General features: G+C 36.5%; 1 protein-coding gene across 4 annotated transcripts in view; it reads left to right on the top strand.

The window, feature by feature from the left end:
- APPL1 (adaptor protein, phosphotyrosine interacting with PH domain and leucine zipper 1) overlaps window positions 1-26,412 on the top strand; it is a 57,413-nt gene that overhangs the window by 5,238 nt on the left and 25,763 nt on the right. For 3 of the 4 annotated variants that reach the window (XM_058726471.1, XM_058726472.1, XM_058726470.1), the window contains exons 2-17: window positions 1,654-1,752; window positions 3,239-3,298; window positions 5,063-5,134; window positions 8,005-8,092; window positions 9,729-9,770; window positions 10,598-10,656; window positions 13,662-13,808; window positions 14,667-14,749; window positions 15,447-15,605; window positions 16,514-16,702; window positions 18,861-18,903; window positions 20,160-20,216; window positions 22,722-22,813; window positions 23,618-23,800; window positions 25,498-25,550; window positions 26,123-26,297. In XM_058726471.1, the coding sequence (XP_058582454.1) occupies window positions 1,654-1,752; window positions 3,239-3,298; window positions 5,063-5,134; window positions 8,005-8,092; window positions 9,729-9,770; window positions 10,598-10,656; window positions 13,662-13,808; window positions 14,667-14,749; window positions 15,447-15,605; window positions 16,514-16,702; window positions 18,861-18,903; window positions 20,160-20,216; window positions 22,722-22,813; window positions 23,618-23,800; window positions 25,498-25,550; window positions 26,123-26,297 (1,601 nt within the window). The remainder of the gene's footprint in view (window positions 1-1,653; window positions 1,753-3,238; window positions 3,299-5,062; window positions 5,135-8,004; window positions 8,093-9,728; window positions 9,771-10,597; window positions 10,657-13,661; window positions 13,809-14,666; window positions 14,750-15,446; window positions 15,606-16,513; window positions 16,703-18,860; window positions 18,904-20,159; window positions 20,217-22,721; window positions 22,814-23,617; window positions 23,801-25,497; window positions 25,551-26,122; window positions 26,298-26,412) is intronic. The other variant, XM_058726473.1, reaches the window with a different exon arrangement.

Raw genomic sequence — 26,412 nt, 5'->3', positions numbered from 1 at the left:
AATATAAAGTAAAAATTACAAGACAGAAGAATACCTCAAATCATAGCTTAATTGCTGGCATTGTTTTGTTGTAGTAGTATTTAAAAAGAGTGCAGCTCACAGTGGATGCCATCATAGATTCAATGAAATGGTACCACATTGATGTACTTTTTATAAGGTGCTAGCTAGATATAACTAGCTTTAAGTAGGGAACCCATTTTAACACTGGGCTAAGGAGATATTTTTAATTTAAGTCCACTACAGGTTTTTGCATAAATGTTTAATTCCTTGAATTAGAATAATTTTGGGGAAACAACGAAATGGCAGATTTTTCTTTGGAATGGCACTAAGTCAAACAAGATTTCTTAATGCTTTCTTTTTTACATCTTAAAATAGCACTGTGGGGAATAGGGGTGGGGCACAGAGCTAAAAAAGTAAAAAGATTCTCTGTCAGATCTAAATATCTGGGGCATGGGGGAGTAGAGGACTGACGACATGGACTTCAATATTGGCATAATGATTTTGTCCCTCCGCCCCTCCTTTTCAAAACTGTGTTGACTTAACTTTCTTTTCTGAAAATAGGAAACTAAGGAATAAGTTGATTTTTAAAAACCACTTTCTAAGGCTGAGACATAAATGAACTATTTGTAGAATAAAAATACAAGGTCATCTTTTAGATTTTAAGCTGCAGTTATCGCAATAGTTGTTAATATTTTCATTCTTTCTCTGCCTTTGGGATATGAAAAGGTGAGTATACCTTGCCTTGATATGCTGAGTTTCTTTATCTCTATCCTTCTTATTGACAGTCTTAACATTTACTTAAAAAAATTCCCCTTAATACGAAGGGGAAATTCTTAGTGCGTTAAAAAAAGAAGCCTAACAATATAGACAAGTGTAAAGAAGAAGAAAACAATAAACCCTCAAATTCTGTACTCTTTATAAGTTAGTATTTAATTGGCCATGTTATGGGGCGCCTGGGTGTCTCAGTCAGTTGGTTGGGCATTTGACTTCGGCTCAGGTCATGATCTCGCGGTCCATGGGTTCGAGCCCCACATCGGGCTCTGTGCTGACAGCTCAGAGCCTGGAGCCTGTTTCGGATTCTGTGTCTCCCTCTCTCTTTGCCCCTTCTCTGCTCATCCTGTCTCTCTCTTTCTCTCTCTCCCAAAAATAAATAAACATTAAAAAAATTTTTTTTAATTGGCTCTGTTAGGGTTGGGTACTATGTTATTTTGAATTAGGACGGGGAGGGTTTTGGCTACTCCAAGAGAACATGGAAAAAGAGAAATAATCATAAGTTATCTGAATAATAAGAAATAAGTTATCCTGAAATAAGACATTTAAAATATTTATACATGGAATACTGTTAATTAGCCTTGAATGTTTTTGTTGATTTGTTCTTAGTTTGATCACAGGCTTTTTTTAATTCATAAAAATACACCTTTGTTCCTTCTAAAGTTTGTGTGCTGTAGTTGGAAAATCCCTGCGTTTTGGTGAAGTGAAATTGAGAACAAAGAACCCCAACATCTTGGCATTACTATCAAAAGAGAGAAAATAGATTAAAACTCAGAATTATTAGAGCTCCAGTGTCCTAGGATTTTTCCTTCCTCTAGAAAAAAAATTTTCTATTTGATTTATATAATGGTGACCTAAACTTACTGCTTTTATTTTATACAGACAAGGTCTTTACTGGGTGTATTTGAAGAAGATGCTACAGCTATTTCCAACTATATGAACCAGTTGTACCAAGCTATGCATCGGATTTATGATGCACAGGTAAAAAGCTAAGGGCTGATTCAATGCTTTTTTTTTTTTTTTTTTTTTTTTTTTTAAATTTTTTTTTTCAACGTTTTTTATTTATTTTTGGGACAGAGAGAGACAGAGCATGAACGGGGGAGGGGCAGAGAGAGAGAGGGAGACACAGAATCGGAAACAGGCTCCAGGCTCCGAGCCATCAGCCCAGAGCCTGACGCGGGGCTCGAACTCACGGACCGCGAGATCGTGACCTGGCTGAAGTCGGACGCTCAACCGACTGCGCCACCCAGGCGCCCCTCAATGCTTTTTTTAAAAATGACTTTAAGCCCATGAGGACAGAGGGATAGAGTCTGTCTTGTTTACTGGTGCCTGAATGCATGAAGGAACTTTTAAGTATTTTGTATTACTGAGCTCACATTCCAAGTACTAGTGAGTGTATAGTTTGTAGCACTACAGAAGACATGAAGATTTAAGCATTTTCCTCTTTCTACCTAAACACAGTAAGAGCTTTCTTACTGACACTCACTGATCATGATCTTTGCCTAAGATTTAACTGAAAGTCCCATACTGTCACCAGTGTTTTCCCTAATCATGCTTTTAATCTCAAGAAACACTTCCCCCTTTTTGAGTAAAGGATTTGAAGGTAGTTTATCTTTAGTGAGAAGAACATAATAAAATTAGATATAACTCTGGGTGCTGGGAGATTAATTCAAGAAGGAGATGAGTAGATTTTTTTTTTTTTTGTCGAGCAGGCTTAAGATTCAAGGCTGTTTATGTAACTCAGTTATAAACCTTAACAGCGACTTGGGTGCTGTGTTAAACTTTCTTTGGGATTAATTAAGTACACAAGTTTCTTTTTCTCCTTCTCATTTTATCTCCTTTCTGGACTCACATTTTCTTTATGTACTAAAAAGTTGCTGTGATAGTTTTTTTTTTTTTTTCCCCTTGTGATAGGTCTTTCAAGATTTGATTCCTGACCACAGAGATTAATTACAATGTGAAAGAAATGCTATATTTGTCATTATGTTCATCATGGAAAAAAAACTTCAAAAAGTATTTCCCTCATCTGGCTGTCTTGCTGTATTATGTGACTAGGCTAACCACATTTTGGTTGTATGTTATTAAATGCATTGGTCTAGTATCAGCACCTAGAGAGAGGAATAATTAGTCATTAATGTAGAATCTCTCAAGATTTTGCTAAGATTATATACAGTTTACTTCTAACTTGAAAGCTTTAACAGCATTTAATACTTAGTTTTTATTAGCTAAAAAAAAGTATACACCTAGAACACTGCTGAATTCCTTGATGGTGTCCATTTATTTCATGGTTTGAGTTTCCCTTAAAAATGCTTTAATGGTAGTTCCCTTCCCAGTGATTTAATGAGGGGTTTATAGAGCATGTTATATAGCATTTATGTTAAGTGGTAAAAGTGGTTTAGGTATCTTCAACTAAAACTTTCTTGATCAGTAATATTGTGTTAATTTGAATGCTGTGTTTTTCCTACAGAATGAATTAAGTGCAGCAACACACCTGACTTCAAAACTTTTAAAAGAATATGAAAAACAGGTATAGTATATGCAAATTTTTAAAGCGTAATTTAAAATATGCAGTGAGGGGCACCTGGGTGGCTCAGCTGGTTAACCGTCCTACTTGGTTTCAGCTCAGGTCATGATCTCACAGTTCGTGGGTTGGAGCCCCACGCCAGGCTCTGCACTTTTAGTGCAGAGTCTGCTTGGGATTCTCTCTCTCTCTCTCTCTCTCTCTCTCCCTCCCTCCCTCCCTCCCTCCCTCCCTCCCTCCCTCTGCACCTTCCCTGCTTGCTTTCTCTAAATAAATAAATAAGTAAACATTAAAAAAATATTCAGTGATACAGTATCTGTATAGATAAACAGAATCTCTCACCAAGAATCCTAAGCTTTTTTGAATTTGCAGAAGGTAATTTGGGCATGCTGTTGAAATTCCACTATAGCACTTATATCTGATTTTAATTACTTATTGTTACATATTATTTAATTGACCTCTCTTTACAAATGAAGAAACTGAGGCGTGCTCAAGATTTTATGGTTGGTGATTGGAGGAATTGGAGCTAAACACCAAATCTTAAACTCCTTGTATGGTGTGCCTTCCTGTATACACATGTTAATTAGTTGCTTAGCAAACATTTTATTTTATTTTTTTTATTTTTTATTTATTTATTTATTTATTTTTAAAAAAAAAATTTTTTTTTAACATTTATTTATTTTTGAGACAGAGAGAGAGAGAGAGCATGAACAGGGGAGGGTCAGAGAAAGAGGGACACACAGAATCGGAAACAGGCTCCAGGCTCTGAGCTGTCAGCACAGAGCCCGACGCGGGGCTCGAACCCACAGACTGAGATCATGACCTGAGCCGAAGTCGGATGCCCAACCGACTGAGCCACCCAGGCGCCCCTTAGCAAACATTTTAATTAATGTTTACTAATTGTATGAATTATGCTGTTTTATTAAGTGACATTTTTAAAGTTTATTCAAAATTTTAGAAGTTTTTTGAAGTTTCAGTTGACCCTTTAACAACATGGATTTGAACTGCACAGGTCCACTTATTCATGGATTTTTTTGGTAAATACAGTACAGTAAATATATTTTTTCTTACGGTTTTCTGAACATTTTCTTTTTTCTAAAAGATTATGGAAATACAGTACATAGTACATGTAATACACAAAATACATGTTAATCAACTGTTAATGTTACTGATAAGGCTTCTAGTCAGCAGTAGGCTGTTAGTAGTTAAATTTAGGGGGAGTTGAAAGTTATATGTGGAGGTTGGCACTTCTAACTCCCACGTTGTTTGAGGGTCAGCTGTGTTTTTTTATGTTTATTTATTTTGAGACAGAGTGTGAGTGGAGAAGGGGCAGATAGAGGGAGAGAGAGAATCCTAAGCATGGAGCCCAATGTGGGGCTCCATCTCATGCAGGCAAGATCATGACCTGAGTTGAAATCAAGAGTCGGATGCTTAACCAACGTAGCCAGTCAGGTACCCTGGGTCAGCTGTTTTTAAAAATGTAAATTATAGGGGTGTGTGGGTGGCTCAGTTGGTTGAGCGTGGGACTCTTGATTTCGGCTCAGGTCATTATCTCATGGTTTGCGGGTTCAAGCCCCACATCGGGCTCTGCACTAACGGTGCAGAGCCTCCTTGGGAGTCTCTCTCTCCCTGTCTCTCTACCCGCTCTCTCTCTCTTTCTCTCAAAATAAAAAATGAACTTGAACAAAAATAAAAATGTAAATTATAACATTATTCACAAAAGATATACAGCACTGGGCCTTTACCTCATCTGTGTTTCTCACTTTTCAGCGCTTTCCACTGGGGGGTGATGATGAAGTTATGAGTTCAACTTTGCAACAGTTTTCAAAAGTTATAGATGAGGTAAGTGCTTATTATAATTATATCTTGCTTGAATATATGGTCTTATAATTAAGTTACTCAAGTTGTTTAGCTTTTATTGGGAACTTGTATTATTATGATAGGAGCAAATCTCTATAATAAAAGTTTACTATTTAAAGAAGGACCTTATTTCCATCTTAGTGGCTGTCTCCTGTCTTAGTGGCTTCCTCATAAAAATAGTACTTTCTTTTTCTGATTAAAACAAATTGTTTTCAAGGGATAAGCATATAGATGTGCTCTCTCTCCTCCCAGTCCATGTCATGTTCATCCTTTCACTGTGTTATTTGATGTAGGCAGGGAGAGAATTAAATTATGAGCTATAGGTGGGTTCTGGGACTTTTTTAATGATTAGTTCTGCTGACTGGTTAGAGAAATTAAGGGCTGATGTTGGCTGTCTGGGATGGAAGGATTAATAAACTGAATGGCAAAATATTGCTAGGTGGAAGAAGTGTGGTGAGAGCTGTCTAGGGAGTCCATAACTGTTCTCAACTAGTGCACTGATGAAAGATCTTTTCACGTGAAACACTAGATAGTTCTGTCTTTTCTAGTCTATCTGAAAAAGTAATTTTTTGAAATATTTTATTTTAAAAAATTTTTAATGTTTATTATTTTTGAGAGAGAGAGAGACCAAGCATGAGCAGGGGAGGGGCAGAGAGAGAGGGAGACACAGAATCAGAAGTAGGCTCCAGGCTCTGAGCTGTCAGCACAGAGTCCGACACAGGGTTCAAACTCCGGAGCCGTGAAATCATGACCTGAGCTGAAGTTGGATGCTCAACCGACTGAGCCACCTGGGCGCCCCTGAAATATTTTAATAACTCATTGTAGCCAAGTATTGTCACAGGAGAGCAATATAAAGAAATGTTTGTAGAAAATGGAGTATTTTTATTGTGGTAAAATATACATAACATAAAATTTACTCCTGGTTATATTATGCATTCACAGTGTTGTGTAACCATCACCACTGATGTTCCAGAACATTTTCATCATCATCCCAAAGGAAACCCTGTGCCCATTAAGCAGTCATTCCCTACTCCCTCTCCCTTCAGCTCCTGGCAACCACAGATCTACTTTCTATCTGAATGGATTTGCCTGTTTTGGATATTTCCTATATAATTTGTGGGGTTTTGTGTCTGCTTTCACTTGGCATCATGTTTTTAAGGTTTATCTGTGTTGCGGCATGTATCAGAGTTTCATTCCTTTTTTAGGTGAATAAAATTCCATTGTATGAATATACCACATTTGCTTATTCCTTCATGGTTGATGGACATTTGAGTTGTTTTCTACCTTTTGGCTGTTGGAAGTAGTGCTGCAGTGAGCGTTTGTATACAAGTTTTATTTTTGTTTTTTTGGGTTTTTGTTTTTTGAACACCACTTTTTCAGTTCTTTTGGGTATATAATCAGGAGTGGGGTTGCTGGATTATATGGTAATTTTATGTTTAGCTTTTTGAGGAACTGCCAGAGTTTTTTCCACAGCTTCTGTGCACTTTTACATTCCCACCAGTAGTGGAGGGTTCCAGTTTCTACACATCCTCACCAGCGCTTTTCATTTATATTTTTATTATAACCATCTAAGCAGGTATGAAGTGCTGTATCATTGTAGTTTTTATGTGCATTTTTCTGATGGCTAATGACATTGAGCACTTTTTTCTATGCTTATTGGTCATTTGTATATCTTTGAAGAAATGTCTCTGGTAGCCCCTGCCCCCAATCCACAGGGGATACATTCCAAGACCCGCCCCCCAGCGGATCCCCGAAACCCTGGATAGTATTGAATCCTGTATGTTTTACTGTATATACATAAATGTGATAAAGATTTATTTACAAATTAGGTGCCGTAAGATTCACAGAATGAGAGAATAATTAACAATAAAATAGAATTATGACATAATAAAATTTGTGTGAATGTGGTGTCTCTCTCTCTGAAAATACTGTGCTGTATGCACCCTTCTTATTATAGTGTGAAATGATAAAATGCCTACACGATGAGGTGAAGTGAGGTGGATAGTGTAGGCATTGTGATCTAGTGTTAGGCTACTGTGGCCTTCTGACACTGTCAGGAGGAGGAGGATCATCTGCTTCAAGACTGCAGTTGACCTTGGGTACCTGAAATAGCAGAAGGCAACCCTGGGTAAGGTGGTGGCACTACGATATTCAGACCTTTGCCCTTTTTATAATTGGGTGGTTTATCTTTTGTTACTGAGTTTAAGACTTACATGTTCTAGACGCAAGTTCTTTATCAGGTATACGATAGGCAAATATTTTCTCCCTTTCTGTGGGTTGTGATTTTATCTTCTTGATAGTATCCTTTGCATAAAAATTTTTATTTATTTTTTTTTTTAAATTTTTTTTTTCAACGTTTTTTTTTTATTTATTTTTGGGACAGAGAGAGACAGAGCATGAACGGGGAGGAGCAGAGAGAGAGGGAGACACAGAATCGGAAACAGGCTCCAGGCTCCGAGCCATCAGCCCAGAGCCTGACGCGGGGCTCGAACTCACAGACTGTGAGATCGTGACCTGGCTGAAGTCGGACGCTTAACCGACTGCGCCACCCAGGCGCCCCTAAAAATTTTTAATTTCAATGAAGTCCAACTTATATTTTCTTTTGTTGCTTTTGCTTTTGGTGTCATATCTAAGAAACCACTGCCAAATCCAAGGTTATCCTGTATTTTTTCCTAAGAGTTTTAAATGGATTTTTTTTACTGTATAATATTTTGTAGTATATCATAATTTTGAGTGTTCTCTTATATAAAATGGAGCAGCATCTGTTTACTAGATTTTATTTAATTTACATAACACTGGCTAAATGTCTCTGTATAGTTATTTATTTGGCCTTTTTGTCTTTCTTTTACTAGCTTAGCTCTTGTCATGCAGTACTTTCAACACAGCTTGCTGATGCCATGATGTTCCCCATTACCCAGTTTAAAGAAAGAGATTTGAAAGGTACTGAAGTCAAGTTTATGTTTACTTTCATTAGCTGTCAGAAGATTAATACTTGCAAAGTGCGTATTACTCTATACCTTAACCATTTCTGACTACAGTTTATACCACTTTGTCACTGGTTATTTGTGGGAGATCCTGCTAGATGTTAACTAGTTACTGGAAAGTACTGATATGGATAGTGTCACTTCCCTTGAGAAAGCCTAGAGAAGGAGATGGGTGAAGCAGATAATTATGATACTCTGTCTCTTATAATTAGGGAATGAGCGAGGTACTGTGGGGCCTCAGAGGAGGATGTCAGGAAGGCATCACCAAGAATGGGACCTCAGCATTGAACAGTGAAGAGGCATTTGCCAGGAGAAGAGAGTCACTGTTCTATTAGGGGGACTAGAAAGCATAAAGGTATGGGTTGGAGAAATACATGGCTTGTTTTGTGGATGACGAGAACTCAGTATGGCAGCAATGTTGGATATGTTGGGGTATGACAGGAGACAGATCTAGAAATAGATCATGCTAAAGATGTTGGACTTGAGTTTATAAGCAAGGAGAAGCCAGTGGAGGCCTTTAAGAAGTAGACCCAATTCCTTTAGTTTTTAAGGATGGAGTAGAGTGTATTTGATGTTGAGGAAAATGGATTAGGAAGTTGAGAGCTCAAGGAGGTGACAGTGGCACAGGAGGTGTGTTTATGGGCTGCAGTAGTGGGAGGTAGGGGTACTGGCACATCTAGCAACCCATGACTTAGTAGTTTATGGTGGTTTTGTTTCTCCCCACTTAGGATTAATAGGTGATAACATGTGAGTTTTACAGAATTGGCACTGTTTTCTCATAATTCACAGTCTCAGACAGTCATATAGACTTATTTATTGAAAATATAGGTAGAATTAAAACTGAACTAATGTATCAGTGGATGGCAAACTATTTAAATTATGCATGAAATAAAGACAGATGTATTTTAGAGATGGAGTTAATATTTATGGTGGTGATCCTTAAGAATGGTTATTTCCAAGGTCAATATAAACAAGTTCTTTTCTTAGTCTGAATGTCATAACCTTATTAATTATTCTTTGTTCCTCATTCAGCATTTTTACTTATTAGAGTCAGTACCAGTAAATGAATGAAGGGGGTACTTGGGTGGCTCAGTTGGTTGAGTGACCAGCTCTTGATTTTGGCTCAGGTCATGATCCCAGGGTCATGGGATGGAGGCCTGCGTTGGGCTTCACGCTGAGTGTGGAGCCTGCTTAAGATTCTCTCCCCCTGCCTCTCTCCTTTGCTTGTGTGCTTTTTCTCTTGCTCTCTCTCTCTCTCTCTCTTTAAACATAAATAAATAAATAAAAGAATATGTTGCATGCTGGTACTAAGACTAATCTGCATATCTTAGAATTTGCAATGATTTTAAAATTTGTTTTTGTGTCATATTACTAATTTGTGGCAAGTCGATTTTCTGTTGGTGTAACTGTTGTTAATAATAGTGAATGTTCCATAGGCTACTTGAAACACAGAGTAACTTTTTCACTTTGTTGAATTATGAAATGTTATTTGGAGTTTTAATTGTAGCTTAAATGGCAGTTACTGTTTTCTAAACAAAATTTAAGAAATTTCATAAATATGCTAAATTGAAACTATTCTTGAACTTTTCCAGAAATATTGACGTTAAAGGAAGTGTTTCAGATTGCTAGTAATGGTAAGTTTTGAATACTTTACAGTTGGTTCTCGCAGTGATCTATTTCTTTTTTTTTTTTTTTCTAATTTTTTTTTTTAACGTTTTTATTTATTTTTGAGACAGAGAGAGACACAGCATGAACGGGGGAGGGGCAGAGAGAGAGGGAGACACAGAATCGGAAGCAGGCTCCAGGCTCTGAGCCATCAGCCCAGAGCCCGATGCGGGGCTCGAACTCGCGGACCGCGAGATCGTGACCTGAGCTGAAGTCGGACGCTTAACCGACTGAGCCACCCAGGCGCCCCATCGCAGTGATCTATTTCTTTATCAACACAAATCTGTGTTCTATGTAGTAGAAAAAAATGAACCTAATTAAAAGTTTCAGTGAATATTATGTAAATCAGTGCTCTTATTTAAGTTGCACTGTTTGTGCTACAAGAAAAATTTAAAAGGAAACTAAATCAAATTTTTCAGTTTGTTGTCTTAATAATACCTGAGGAATTGGCGTAATATTTACCCTTCCTTGTTTTCCTGTATATTCCAAAGTTGTCTTTAGTGAGCATTTGCCATTTTTATACTGAAAAATACTTTAAAAAACTTAGTGGAGTACAGTCTACTTGGAATCAAATAGTTTGCCAGTTAAATAAGTAGAAACATAATGGGAACATTTAAGTGGATTGCTCCTATGGTAGAGAATTCTTGCTTTAGTACCTTTGTTGAAAGATGCACATGTGAAAACCATTTAAAGTTTTTTTGGTTTATAAGTTTTGTAAGTTTATAAGTTTTGTCAGGTAAGTTTTAAGTTTTGTAAGGTACTATTGTATTGTTGTTAATAGTTATTTCTTTTCCAGATCATGATGCTGCAATTAACAGATATAGCCGATTGTCAAAAAAAAGAGAAAATGATAAGGTGTGATACATACTTACTCCTTTAGTATCACAATTAGCAATTGTTTCATTAGATGATCTGGTTTTTCCTGTTTAAACATAGTAGCTAGCAGTTACTTTGTATGTTTTTCTGTATTGCCCTTGATTCTTTCCTTCTATTTGTTTTAAAACCTTTCTGATAATTATTGGACAATAATTATCTCTTTGAACAAACTATTTTTCTGCTGACAAAATTTTCTAAGGAAACAGAACTATTCCAAAAATGCAATTGATGCACAGTATATAACATTGCTCCTTTTGCTTTGTGTTTTGATAACATTGCATGTGTCCTATTTTTATTTGACTATGTATGTATTCAGAAGTGTCTTCTGAGATACAGTGGTTAAACAGTTGAATTGTTGCATACATAATTGAATGAACTTCTGTTAGGAGGACCTTCTCATTTACACGGAATATATGTAGTTTTTGATACTTGTTCCACAAGTGAAATCCAGAAATATTTCACTCTATTTCAGGAGATATGCATGTGAGTAAAAAACAAAGAAATTATTAACAAGTTCATCTGGATGCTCCTTAAGATCATTTCTCTCTCAGTGTCTGATCCAAGGCTTGCTGAGTAGGGCTCTACTAGATGTTTTTGAGTGAAGTGATCTCTGGTCCTCAGAGTTGGTTTCTGCAGCCTTGGCTGTGGCTGCTGGTAGAGACACAGTGATCGCTTGTGGGAATCCATGACTGGGTACAGTTTACTGTGCAACAGCTACTGTGATGCAGTAAAGGTAATGCGTCTCATAAAATTCAGTACAAAGAACTTTCAGTTTCTAATTTTAGTTCACTGATTATTTGGCGGTGCAAATATTGATAAAATATATACATTTTGAATTCTACATTACGAAATAGTTTAAAGGTCTAGGTTAGAATTTTGGTGTATTTTTTATGTTGCTTCTGGCTGTTCCAGGTTTGTTGTTGTTATTCCAGGTAGTTTTAAAAACATTCTTTTACCATTTTTGTTCTATTTGAAAAATTTTTGACCATCTGCTATATGTTGGGTACCATGAGGCAAGAGTGTCAATAGGTTCCACTCCCATCCTCAGGGAGTGGACAATATGCACTTAAGGAAGGCATATTCCTACGTGAAGGCATACAGCTGGATTGGGTGCCAGAGTACGAGGATGAAGAGAACCCATGAATTAACATTGAGTTAAGTACTTAACAAATAGAAGTCTTAAAATGCTACAAGAGCCTACAGAGAGCCTCAGTTAACTTTGGTGATTTGGTGAAAGACTTTACTTCTAGGAGGTGCTATTTGGATGGAAGATGAGTGGAAGTCACTGGTTTGGGACGGGGGACAGAGGGCGTTCCTGGAAGAAAAACAGCCTTTGCAGATGCACATGGTAGAGTCTAGAGAGTGTAAAGTTAGGCGTACTCACCGGCTCTGAGTCAGACTGCGTGAGAACAAATCTCAGCTTTGCTGCTTGTTTGTCTGACGTCATTTTGCAAGCCTTTATTTCTCCTGCCAAAAACACTCCGTAGTTTTGACGATGAAATGGGATAATGCATGCAGGGTACCTGGCTTGTAGCAAGTTTTCATTAACTTCTAGCAATAATTATTATGATAATGGTGTGTGTCTGGAGCATAGGATGTATTTGGGGAGGTGTGGCAGAGAGGACAAGAAAGGAGTTTGGGGCTATTTCAGTGACTTTGAAATTTGAGTTAGAGAAAGTGGGCAGCCTCCTTAAAGGATTCCTACTTAAAGGATTTTAAGTGGGTAACACCATGCAGTTGTGTTACGGAATAAAAATACTGCTGGAAATGTGAAGGGGACAGGGCTAGTGGGAACTCATTGAAAAAGTACCAAAATAGTTTGCAGAGCCTCAGCTAAGGTTGTTACGGAAAGTGGAGAGGAAGAAATACTTCTAGAAAATATTTTGTGAGTGGAACTGACAAGACTTATGGTAGGAGGAGGAATTGAAAATGAGTCCTGTAATTCTTTTTTTTGTTTTAAAATTTTAAAAAACATTTATTTATTATTGAGAGACAGAGAGACACAGAGCATGAGCAGGGGAGGGGTAGAGAGAGGGGGAGACGCAGAATCTGAAGTAGGCTCCAGCTGCTGAGCTGTCAGCACAGAGCCCGACGCGGGGCTCGAACTCACAAACTGCAAGATTATGACCTGAGCTGAAGTCGGTTACTTAACCAACTGAGCCACCCAGGTGCCTCAGAGTCCTATAATTCTTGGAGGATGGGGTGGATCTTGGGATAATTAAGAGAGCTAAGAAACGGAGGAACAGGTTTGTGGGGAAGATACTATATTTAGTTTTGTACGTTTCCAGCACATTTACACACACATGTGGATACACACACACATAAAGAGCCTAGCTGGAGATGTGCTTCTTCTGACACTTAGGAGAGTGAAGGGCAAGAGATACAAATTTGAGAGTCATTGGTGTATTGAGATATACAATCCCAATACTTGGTATTGGGTACTTGATTAGGCATTCTAAGGAAAGCAAGAAGAGAGAAGAGCCTAATGCACATTACATAATAGGTGCTCAATAAATGCTTGTTGTCTGAATGCAAGAACTTAAAGGAGCACACATATTTTAAGCGTAGGTAAAGAAAAACAAGTACAAGAGAGGAAGAGCAGCAGGGGGAGAACCAGAAGAGGGGTATGCTGTGAACTGACCAAGATCAAAGACTGATGGCTAAGCTAATACCAAACCACTGTCTGCCTTTCCTCTGTGTGGTAGACTTTTTCTGCCACACTTTAGTTCAGTTATTGTATCATACTTAGTTATGTGCAGAATTTGCTTTACATGTGCATTTTAAGATGGAGTAGTTGGTAGTAAGACAAGAAAATTAGCCAATATTTTATAGGATTTCTCGTATCTTAGAAAATAAAGATGCACAATTGCTGGTAATACACCTGTTTCCTTGGGTAGGCTCTTTCCTATGGCCACTACTAAAGGTAATTAAACATAAGTACACAATTAGATATATAATAGTATTTTTAATGTTTTTATTTGAAGGTAAAGTATGAAGTCACAGAAGATGTCTACACCTCCAGAAAAAAACAACACCAGACCATGATGCATTATTTTTGTGCATTAAATACTCTTCAGTACAAAAAGAAAATAGCATTGTTAGAACCTCTACTCGGGTACATGCAAGCTCAGGTGAATACTGACTGTACTGTCTTTTGGATTATAACTGTTCTAAAAACTTGATGTTGAGTTTGATATTCATGTTAAGCATTAGGGTATTACAGACTAAGGTCACAATATTCTGTTTGGGTATGTATTTTCAAAAGTAATTTAAAATGTCATCAGAATGCTATTTTAAAGAAGCTAGAATGGTTTTCCTTGCAAATGAAAATTTCACATTTTTTCAGGAAAATGAAATTACTTACCTTATATTTAGTCCTTGTCCATCACAGGTTGGGGACAAAGGACAGAAAGCTAAATGAATTCTGCAGTTACTTCTGCTGGAACTTCCTTTCACCCTTGCTTCAGAGTAGATTTGAAAGAGAATGGGCAAGTTTGAGTTTGTCTCATGTTCCCTGCATACCTCCTGAGTTAAAAATAATAGATTGAAACCCCAAAGTGTCCCAGGAGGTGTGCATCAGGGAGGAGGCTAAAAAATTAAATTTGGTCAATATGAGATGGCACGTCCCTAAAAATTAAGACTTTAAGGAAATTCAGATATTTCTTCAAATATGAGCACTTATTATTCCTCAGCATAAAACTTATCTTTGTAGTAAACATAGGTTTATCCATATGACTTAAAGTTTTCCAGTTTTGTTTACCATATGCATATATTAATACATAAAAAGATGTATGGTGAAATTGAAGTCTGGTTTTTACAGTTGCTCTAAGCCCAGTAGAAGTCATTGTAAACTAGTACACAAATGGGAATACTCCCTTGTTCATTACCTTACCTTGTATCTGGGTGACTGTATGAGTCATTTTAAGTATGTTTTGTATTGTGTGTGTTTCTGTTGCTCATCTCCCCACATGCACACCCTCTTGCCTTAGATAAGTTTCTTTAAGATGGGTTCTGAAAATCTCAGTGAACAGCTGGAAGAATTCCTGACTAATATTGGAACAAGTGTACAGAAGTAAGTATTTTCTTCCTTAAAATTGAAAATGAAGTTACAAGAATAACTTAACAGCTAAATGCCATAATCTACAAATATTTAGCATTTAGTTTCCTGAGGGCTATTTTCCCTGCCATGGGAGTGTGTCTCACATGCTTCCTGGTGTTTTCACCATCTTTTCCACAGAATTTGAACTCTGAATTTTATAACTTAGTGTCAAGGCTTATGGTATTTTATTGATTATAAACTAGGTTTTATGTCTAAACATAACAAACACATAATAGTAATTAATCACAAGTTAATTACCTTCACAGTTATCTGAATTGTGGGGGATGGGTGGGAATTGCTATGTACATCTTGCTTTTCAAGCCATGAAAGCTTAACAAAAGAAAGTCATTCTAATCAGGTTCAAAAGTCTGAGCAGTGATGTGGTCAATCTGAGATCTGCAGGGAGATGAAAATGATTGTTTTAAAGGCACAGGACAGAGCAGTTTGAAAATTCCTCCAAAGTTAGGTATTTAGTGTGGTAGTGTTTTAATTTAGTATTGTTGCCATAATATCTAAGTTTCACTTAAAACAAAGCTGTTTCATAATGTGTTCGTTTTATTTTAACTACCCACACCACTACTACTCTCTTTAAGAAAATATATACAAAACAAATGTTTAGGTAAACATGATTGGTAAACAGTTCTTTGTTGTGGTTTGTTTTCTGTGTTAGTGTTCGCAGGGAAATGGACAATGATGTAGAGACCATGCAGCAGACAATAGAGGATTTGGAAGTAGCCAGTGACCCCTTATATGTACCTGACCCAGATCCCACGAAATTTCCTGTTAATCGAAACTTAACCCGGAAAGCTGGATACCTTAATGCTAGGAAGTAAGAGAACTACAGTTATTTTCATATATTGTATATCGTCTAGGGTAATATCAAGTGAACATAATATATAATTGATATCTGCTAAATTATTTTGATTTTACTAAAGGTTGAATCTTTTTAGTTAGTGGTATTAGTGTTTTTGTCAGTTTTTTGACGGGGGTACGTGAATTTTCAGAAGTAAAATTTTATTTAGGTATTTATTGAATAATTTAGAATTATTTTTATTTTTTTTTAATTTTTTTTTTTTTACATTTATTTATTTTTGAGAGACAGAGACAGAGCACAAGTGGGGAAGGGCAGAGAGGGAAGGAGACAGAATCTGAAGCAGGCTCCAGGTTCTGAGCTGCCAGCACAGAGCCTATCGCAGGGCTCGAACTCACAAACTGTGAGATCATGACCTGAGCCGAAGTTGGACACTCAACCAACTGAGCCACTCAGGGTCCCCCAGAGTTATTTTAAAAGCAAAACCAGTTTGAGTTTAAATCTAGGATTACATGAAATATCACTAAATATCATTTTTATCATACTTTAATATGTAATTATACCATCAGGTCAAATTTCAGTTTTTACCTAAAGGTAGGATAAAGCCAGTTAACCTTAGGAACAAAATGAATTCTTTTCTTTTGATTTTTTTTCTCTTGAAAGTTGAACTGTAGTTTATGGAACATCGTTATAACAGTTGCAATTTGATAATTTCTAGCCTTGTTTTGGAAATACACGCACACACGCAAAAGTGGGTTGGCATACATGAATTTATTTTAGAGACTGAAAAACTGCCGTTTGTATTTTCTAGGCACCTTGGTGCCTTTTTGCAAGCTGATTCTTTGTGATGTTTTATCTTGTGTCTGGCTTATGATGAGATTTCAGGTGTGTTGATACTGAAGAGTGAATGTACTTTCTTCATTTAGTAAAACAGGCTTGGTGTCATCTACCTGGGACAGACAGTTTTACTTCACGCAGGGTGGAAACTTAATGAGTCAGGCACGTGGGGATGTAGCAGGAGGCCTCGCCATGGACATAGACAACTGTTCGGTAATGGCTGTTGACTGTGAAGACAGGCGGTACTGTTTTCAGATCACTTCCTTTGATGGAAAAAAGTTAGTATTTTTTTCCTACTATTAATAAAATCTGTAATCTTTTGAACTACTGAAATGCATGGTAATTCCTTGCCATTCAGACATTTTATAGCTATTTTAGGCTTATTACATATTAAGATCATTTTCTTTTTAATCATGTAGAAATGACTTGAATTTTCCTTTCTGACTAGGTTAAATGACCTTGTCAAAAACAAGGTCATATGGTAAAAACCTGTGATTTCATGTTAAGATACTGTTCACTGAAAATTCTGCATGGTATGGGGAAGGCAGCACAAGTTAGTGGAAAGAGCCCTAACCTTGGGGTCAGAAAGTTCAAATTTGAAATCTGCTACTTACCGTGTGGTCTTAGACAAGTTATATAGCCTTTCTGAGCTCCATTTTTTTTTTTTTTTTTACATGTGAAATGAGGGTGGGGTGGTCATAATCCCTACTTTGTAAATTGTTATGAAGAATAGAAATCTAACATAATGTAATGTGCCTAATGTGTAGTAAGTGCAAATACCAATGTCATTTTACTTATTTTTTATTAAAAAAATTTTTTTTATGTTTATTTATTTTTGAGAGAGAGACAAAGTATGAGTGGGGGAAGGGCAGAGAAAGAGAGAGACACAGAATCTGAAGCAGGCTCCAGGCTCTGAGTTGTCAGCACAGAGCCCTATGCGGGGCTCAGACTCAGAAATCATGAGATAATGACCTGAGCCAAAGTTAGATGCTTAACCAACTGAGCTACCCAGGCGCCCCACTAATGTCATTGTTAAATGTTATGTATTTCTGATTAAGTTAATGATTTAGTCCATTAATGTTTATGTGCAATTTTTAAAACTTCTGTTACCTTTGCAATGAGAACCCATAGACTAGCTTTTAGAATAAATTTTTGAAAAACAGAAAAATATAACAAAAGGAATATTGAAAAAAGCTGTAATCTCACTAACTAGAAACAAGAATTAACTTTTTGGTCTGTTGCCTTACAGTTTTTACTCTAACTACATTTGTTTTTAAGTTTATTTATTTTGAGAGGGGGGAGGGGCAGAGAGAGAGAAACCCAGTCTCTGCACTGAGTACAGAGCCTGACATGAGGCTCCATCTCATAAACCATGAGATCGTGACCTGAGCCAAAGTCAAAGGAGTCAGACACTTAACCGATTGAGCCACCCAGGCGCCCCTCTAATACATTTTTAAAAAAACACTTGAGGAAATACTGTGTGTGTGTGTGTGTGTATACACACACACACTTTGGATCTACAGCTGCTTATTAAAAACATTTCACAATGGCTGCATTATAATCTATCTAAGGATGTAAACCATAATCTAAAATTTTTCCTAATGATGTTTAAATTATCTGTAGCTTTTTTCTACTTAATTAAAATACTGTTTTTTGATGTTTCTTACTATTCAGATGCAGCTTCTGAATTTTCAGTCATTTTTTCTCTATGTTAAGATGCTATGGTTCACTGTCTTTTATCAAATGGTGGTTTAATTTCATATTCCTTCTTTAAACATGTAATGAATGTCAGTTACTGTGTCATTTATCATGCTGGATGTTGGGAGTCCCTGTGTTCATTTGTCAGAATTACCAAATTGTTAGTATGTTACTACAAGTACTTACTTTTTTGTTTTTTCATTTTATTGCTAATAATGCTTTACATGATTTCCCATTTCACATTCCTAGTGTGATTCAAAATTAGTAATTTTTTTTTCTCTAACTTAGTAACATTTATAGAAAAGCTAAACATCCCAATGTTAGTGATTAATATATTGAAAATTTTACTTAACTATATTTATGGAGAAATAATAACTAAGTATAATTGGTGTTTTCTATTAGGATTACTGATTTATATTTGAAGTATATAGGATATGTCAGAAAGTTGAAGTGCATCGTCTTATTTGCAGTGTTCTTTTGTTATAGGTTGGCTTCTGAAAAACAGCACCTGTTTCTTTTTTGGTTATGTTTTGGCACAGACAGCCAAAGTCAAAGTTGTTAACATATGAGTACAGATGCCCCTGGTGGTCTCCTTTTCCTAAGATATTGATTGGTTGTGTGTTTTGGGTTTTTAAAGTTTTGATACTGATTGGTTTTATATGTACTTTGAAAGATACAACATTTTCTCAGATCAATTTTTTTTAAGTTAAGGGTCAAACTTCTTTCTTTTTTTTACAGATCTTCAATTTTGCAAGCAGAAAGTAAAAAAGACCACGAAGAGGTAAAATTTTATCTAGTTAATTTCTTCAGCAATATCTCAAGATATCTCAGCAACTAAATATTAAGATAGAAATTTGGAAAATCCTAGTTAATTAAAAAATTTTTTAAAATAAAATCTGTTGTCCCCAAGCAACATTCTTAAGTTTCACACACAATTTTAAAGCTAGACCTATAAGGGGAGACGTTAGAAATCGTTGCTGTCTGTCTTTTTAAAGGCACGACTTCAGAAATGACCTTGTGACTATTGCTTTCTGGCAAGTTAGTAGTATCATGAGGTGACAGTTTAATTTATTCTCTTCTCTCACCAACTTTCTGAGACCGTATTTGCTGCATTAAGAACATAGTGGCAACAGATGTAGCATGGCAGGAAGCAAGTAAAGCTTAAAATGAAAGACAGAAAAACAAAAATTTGGGAGTGTCTGTTCTTCCTCACGAGTCTTTTATTTTTGGCTCCGTTTTTACTTCTAGTGCACCAAATATGGAAGGTAAGTTACCACCAAGAACTGACACTTCAAAAACTTTGTCTTGAGAAATACTCTTCGATGAAAGTATACTATACTTGATTTTGAGCCATTTTATCTGGTATTATAACTGTGTTGGTAGAAGACAAGGTTAGAAATTACATAGAGATCTATTTTTATTTACCTCTTATGCAAAAGAGTAGGTATTAAAACTTGCTTTTGGTTTGTGAGGAACACAGACCTGTGTCTGCTCTCTGCAGGGTTTACCACACAGAATATTAGTTTAATGAGGCTCATCATGGACTGAAATCCTCGAGAGTGAAGTGGAAAATATGGAAGAGAGAGCATTTTCTATGTTAATTAGTTATAAATCTGAAGAAGGGAAGTATGTAAAATGCATTCGCTGGGAATATATTTAGCTCTTTACTTTTTTGCATTAGTGTTAATCATGATATCTGAATCCAGACTCTCTTATTTGGTGGAGGTTATGAAGGGAAGTGATATAAAAAGACAAATACAGGCTACTAAATTATAACTTAACATCATTGCTATATTTTTATTCCCTTGTATGAAGTTAATTTGGGGTTTAAAAATAATAAATCTATTCACTGTTCTGTTACACACAGACTATACTTGTATATACTATGTATATACTATGTATATAGGAAAATACTGTTTTTGTGAGAAAGATTATGTGTTACATCTTATGAAACTTCAATGAGATATTGAACATTCTCGTTTAGAAGAGAAGCATTGTAGGAAAAATCTTATTTTTCTTTTTCTTTTTCTCTTGCAGTGGATCTGTACAATAAATAACATATCCAAACAAATATATTTAAGTGAAAATCCAGAGGTAATGTTTTTATTTATGATATCCAGATCTGGCAAAATTGAATACTTCTGTGGCTTACATGGCTTTTATTAATTATGTCTTAATCTCTCAAATTCTGTAATCTTGATTTGCCTTTGAATGGGTAGCTTTAACGTATCCATATGTGAGCATCTGGTCTTCTTAGATAAATTATTTCAAATGTAATGGAAATCTGTCAGCTAACAAATATTTACTGGGTATCAATGCTGGATTTAGCCTTGGGCTGAGCACCATGGATAAGGATACAGATGAATAAGAATAAGCTAGGGCTCTGCCCTCCAGGGGCCTCTGTGTATGGGAATACAAACATTTAAGTAACATTTCATATAAAATAGTATATAATTGAAAGTATAGTAATGACTAGAAGCTTAAGATTTGAAAATGTTAAGATCAAATATGGACTTTAATTCTAGAGAAGACTGTGGAGATGATAGACTCCTGAGCTGGCCAAGATTTGTCCGTATTTTGAGGATAAGAGAAGAAATTGCAGACGTGAGAATAAAAACAAAAGCACAAAGGCAGAAACGGTGTGTTTCTGAAACCAGTAGTATAATTGGAGTTCAAGTTTCTTGTTGGAGAATAATTGAAAGCTGAAATGTGCATACAAATCACCTGGGGATCTTGTTAAAATACATATTATATCTAGGGTTCGGGTATTCAGCCTGAACTCTGTTTTGCCACATACACTCTGAGTAGCAAGGGTATCAAGCCAGATGAACTTCCATGTAGGTGCAATCCAGATATACAGGCAGAACCCAGAGAACTGTGGAAGGAAACAAGTGGGTCCATACTACAGTGTAGTTGGGAAAAGACTTGGTTTAGGACAGGAGCTGTGTGTCCTCTGCCAGTCTTGGTGGGCCCAGTTGTGCTGTGAACCTGGCTGCCTCCAGGACACCGCAAGGCTATGCAGTACTGATAATTTGAGTTGAGGCAGAACAGGGCTGATGTCTTTAGGAAGCCCTCACTTTTTTAAGTCTTAAACTGTTGTTGGATAATAGTTGACTAGACAGGGGTGTCTGGGAACATGTAGGAGACCATTACAATAATTAAGGGATGAGCTCAGGGTCTGGACACCCTGGTAACTAAGAGAAGAGAGAAGAAATGATAACATTGTAGAAACAGGTAAAAAGACATTGACTAGAGTAGTTACTAACTGATCAATATAAAGGATGAAGGAGATGAATTAAAGATGATTTGCAGGTTTTAAGCTCAAGTGAATGGAAGAACAATTTGAAGAGTTCTGTTTTTATCATAATGGCTTTGAAATGCCACCCAAGACACCTAGGACTTAGATTCCTGGGAACAAGTTTTGAATAAAGAAACAATATCTCATGATCTCCAAAATATTAGTAACTTCTAGTAGTTGTATAATAATTTTATGAGCCTAATCTGAGAAAATTAGTGCTAATTGTAGAGAAGCCTTTTGCTTGTAGTAATTAGATCTGTTGCCAGTCTAGCTTTTCCTTTCTGTTATGCTACTTGGGAGCAACAAAAAATTAAAATGGAAGTTGGATGATCTGTTAATACCTAGGGAATACGTGGTGAATACAGTGTTTGCATTTGAATAATTCAGGGTTATCTTACTTTCCCACAAGTTATCAGAACTCTAAATTTTAAGTAGTATTTTCCAGATTATCCAGAATTACTTTATCTGTGTTTAATGAGAGGAGAAATTCTGATCAACTTGTAGCATTGTCGTGATATTTTTGCTAACTATAAGACACAGAAATGCAAAAATGTTAAGTGACGATGGGGTTCCTGGGTGGCTCAGTCGGTTAAGCATTTGCCTTCTGCTCGGATCATGATCTCACGGTTCGTGGGTTCGAGCCCCACGTTGGGCTCTCTGTTGTCAGTGCAGAGTCTGCTTTGGATCCTCTGTCCCCCTCTTTCTGCCTGAATAAGTAAACTTAAAAAATTTTTTTAAATGTTACATGATGTTTTTTCTAATGCAAATACTATTTTATGTAGCCAGTGTTTGAAATATGAAGTTTAAAAATATTTCTTATAGGAAGCTTTCTTTCACATTTTGGTTCAAAAATGATAACTTCATCAGTTAATAAATATGTAGATGTTTCTGAGCGTAAATATATTTTGGAAGATCATGAAAACACTCAGCTGTATAGTTATGAAAAATTTTAATAGTTTTGATATTTTGTGCTTGTTTCCTACTCTTAAATTTATTTATTTAGCAAATGTGTTGAGTACCCATATACTAGATGCTGTATTAGGTCTAACAATACAAACCTTAGTCTAGAAAATCTGGTAGTTAAATATTTAAAGACCTAGGTCTGTAAGAAGTAAGAGGAAGCTTATTATGTTATAAAGTTAATTATGTGTCTTAATATTAAGATGGAATGTGGAACTACTTTAGTAACTCCAATTTGCATTTTAAGTGTTACTCAAGAACATTCTGACAATTCAGAGTTCTGTTCAAACTTTTGGTTTTCTTGCTTTACTAATTCTAGTCCTTTTTAAAAAACAAAATAGGAAATTGCTGCACGAGTAAATCAGTCAGCTTTGGAAGCGGTCACTCCTTCCCCATCTTTCCAGCAGAGGCATGAAAGTCTGCGCCCGGCAGGGTGAGTTACCAGACTTTTGGTTATTTAAAACTGTATGGGCTATTGGGGCGCCTGGGTGGCTCAGTCAGTTAGGTGTCCAACTCTTGGTTGGCTCAGATCATGATCTCACAGTTCATGAGATGAAGCCCTACACTGTGCTCTGTACTGACAGTGCGCAGCCTGCTTGCTATTCTCTCTCTCCCTCTTTCTCTCTCTCTCTCTCTCTCTCTCTCTCTCTCTCTCTCTCTCTCTCCCTCCTCCCCTGCTCACCCGCTCGTTCTCTCTCAAAAATAAGTAGATAAACTTCAAAAAAAAAGTCTTAAAACTATATGGGCTATTGAAAGTGTTAGCAAAACACTTTGATTTTAGTAGTGCTACTTACGTTAGTACGAAATATCCCCCCCAGACATAGAAAGTGTATTTTCAAATTGGTAAATTTACCAGCGAGAATGCTAAATAAAAAAGATTCCAAATTTTCCTAGTGTTTATCTCTAGAGTGAGGTCATTTATGTTTTTGAATTTAGTCATTGGAAAGAAAGAAGTCTGTTATTAAATAAGTAGCTGTGATTGTATTTATTGAAATTTGTTCTGTTCCTCTTACTGACATAAAATTGTATTTTCTGGGCACCTGGGTGGCTCAGTCAGTTAAGTGTCTGACTTTTGATCTCAGCTTGGGTTTTGATCCCAGAGTTGTGAGTTCGGGCCCCATGTTGGGCTCTGTTGGGTATGAAGCCTACTTAAAAAAAAAAAGTTTCTCATAGTTTGTATTTAATTTCCAAAAGAGAAAACTAAATGCAATGCCTTCTGGTTTTCTTCTGTGCTTAGACAATCTCGGCCACCGACAGCTCGAACCAGCAGCTCAGGATCCTTGGGATCTGAGTCCACAAATTTGGCTGCCCTCTCTCTAGATTCTCTTGTTGCCCCAGACACTCCAATACAGTTTGACATCATTTCTCCTGTGTGTGAAGATCAGCCTGGCCAGGCAAAAGCCTTTGGCCAGGGAGGCAGGTGGGTGATGGCATCACAGTGATACGGTTCTATGGTCTATAAGGTTTATGATTCCATTTTTACACAGTGTGTCTCACATATATATATCAGCTGTGTTGTACTTTCTAATTTTGGTAGTTGAGAAAGAATCATGTAGGTTTTTCTCTTTGTTTTCTGCCTCAAATAAGTGAAGGCAATTCAGTTTAAGAGAATTTTGTATTTTTTTTGAGATTACTTAATTTTGAATTATTTATCTGCTTCTGGTATTTGCTCTTAAAATTGCAGAAGAAAGCTAACAGTCCATTCTTTAGGTCACGACAATATTTCAGAAATTCTTGAGGGGCGCCTGGGTGGGCTCAATCGATTAAGTGCCCGACTTCAGCTAAGGTCATAGTCTTGTGGTTTGGGTCCCACGTTGGTCTCTCTGCTGTGAGCACAGAGCTTGCTTCGGATCCTCTGTCTCCCTCTCCCTCTGTGCCTCCCCCAACTCTCTCTCTCTCTTTCTCTCTCAAAAAATAAAAATAAACATTAAAAAAAAAAAGGAAAAATATCATCTTGAGTCAGAGTAAGAAATCTCCTGGGGCACCTGGGTGGCTCAGTTGGTTAAGTGTCTGACTTCGGCTCAGGTCATGATCTCACAGTCCATGAGTTCGAGCCCTATGTTGGGCTCTGTGCTGACAGCTCAGAGCCTGGAGCCTGTTTCAGATTCTGTGTCTCCCTCTCTCTCTGCCCCTCCCCCACTCATGCTCTGTCTCTCTCTCAAAAATAAAAATAAACATTAAAAAAAAAATCTCCAGGAAGGCACTAAATTCATGTTATGAATCATTAATAAATCATCTTTTGTTTATATAATGAGAAATATCAAATCTGTTAAAAAAATTTGTTTTTGGCTCTGGGATGAAGGAAATGTGACTTAAGGCAAATTTATTTAAGTAGGTTGGACACCTCATACATTGATTTGGATATACATGGCTATGACCAAGAAAAAATTTTTGTTTGATCATAGAAATCTACTTAGGATTTGATAGAATAGGTCAGACATGTATTATGGAGATCAATTTCATGTTATCTTAATGCCAATGTTATTTAAAACAACTTAGCTCTCTGTTTATAAAACCTATTTTCAGTTGTACTTTTCTTCCTTCATTGTGGGTGTGCCAAGAACCAAGCACCCTTAGGGGAGGTAGCTTCATCCCTACTTAGCTTTTCTTCTTGCATTCCATTACATATGCCTTCAGAAATACAGGTTTAAAATTTAAAAATGTTCAAGTTAGCATAGTTAACTTGCAACATGTAATAAAGGACCTAAAAAGAGGTTTTTAAAATCCCAGGAAATCCTTGGCATTTTTCTTAGGTAGCTAAAATTGAAGCTAAATCGGCTGTTCCTTTCCCCCTTTATTTGAATTCAAGGTTTTCACAACATGGTTTATTAGGATGTTGGGGTGTGTGTGTGTCTGTCTATAGTTCATCCACATCTTCTAGAATGCAGCAGCTTTGAGTTCAGCCTGCTAAGTGTGAAGGTAGAGGCCTTTGTCAGAGGAAGGTGGTCATCAGTAGTGTACCTTGACAGGATCGGGCATTTTAGAGCTTTATAAAAAAATGTGTGTACAAGTTTTTGTGACTCTTAGTTTTTAACTCCAGTTTCAATGATTGAGGTTTCTTCCATATGGCTCATGGTAACTGACCATTGGTTCATAAATTTTTTAAAAACTTTTCAGGCGCACAAATCCATTTGGAGAATCCGGAGGAGGTACAAAATCTGAAACTGAAGGTAAAACAGATGTGCAGTATTCTTATATCTTAAAAATTCTCTGGTAAACTGTGTGAAGGATTTGTTTTTATTTATTCTGATGTATGCTGTTTTAATGGTACATTCACTTCATAGCTTTCTTTTTGCTCATAGTACACTCAAAGCAACAGAACTTAATCAGGCTTAAAGATTTCATTAAAATTCTAGAATATCATACTTTTGACCTCGTAGTCAAATTCTCAATGCAGAAGCTGTCCTTTAAGTTTTTCCTAGCAGTTCATGTTTTCTTCTGCTAACTGGAGCATGACTTTTTTTTCTTTTTGCAGTAACTATTTATTTTGATACATTTCAAGCTTACAGCAAAGGTGTAAGAATAGTACAAGAACCACCTATTGTTGAAGCAGAACCTTTTGCTGTTTGAATTTGAGACCTTAATTTTCTTATAACATGAACACTGTAGTTAGGAGTAATTTGTAAATACTTCTACTAGGTTGTATTTTTTACTACAAAATCTAAAAGGTGACAGTGTGTTTTATTCTTAGGAAGAGATATGTGGAATTTAGAAATATATAATGTATCTTGTTCTTTTGTAGATTCTATTCTTCATCAGTTATTTATTGTCCGATTCCTTGGTTCCATGGAGGTGAAATCAGATGACAATCCAGATGTTGTTTATGAAACAATGCGGCAAATTTTAGCTGCCCGGGCCATCCATAACATCTTTCGTATGACAGAGTCACATTTATTAGTCACTTGTGATTGTTTAAAGTAAGTAATGACCTTCCCCTTAAAAAACTGTGCAAAAAATGGGGCGCCTGGGTGGCTCAGTCGGTTAAGCATCCGACTTCAGCTCAGGTCATGATCTTGCTGTTTGTGAGTTTGA

The sequence above is a fragment of the Neofelis nebulosa genome, chromosome 4 (assembly GCF_028018385.1).
Source record: "Neofelis nebulosa isolate mNeoNeb1 chromosome 4, mNeoNeb1.pri, whole genome shotgun sequence".
Lineage (NCBI taxonomy): Eukaryota > Metazoa > Chordata > Mammalia > Carnivora > Felidae > Neofelis > Neofelis nebulosa.
The sequence above is the reverse complement of the archived record's forward strand: the minus strand, read 5'-3'. Positions and strand labels throughout refer to the sequence as shown.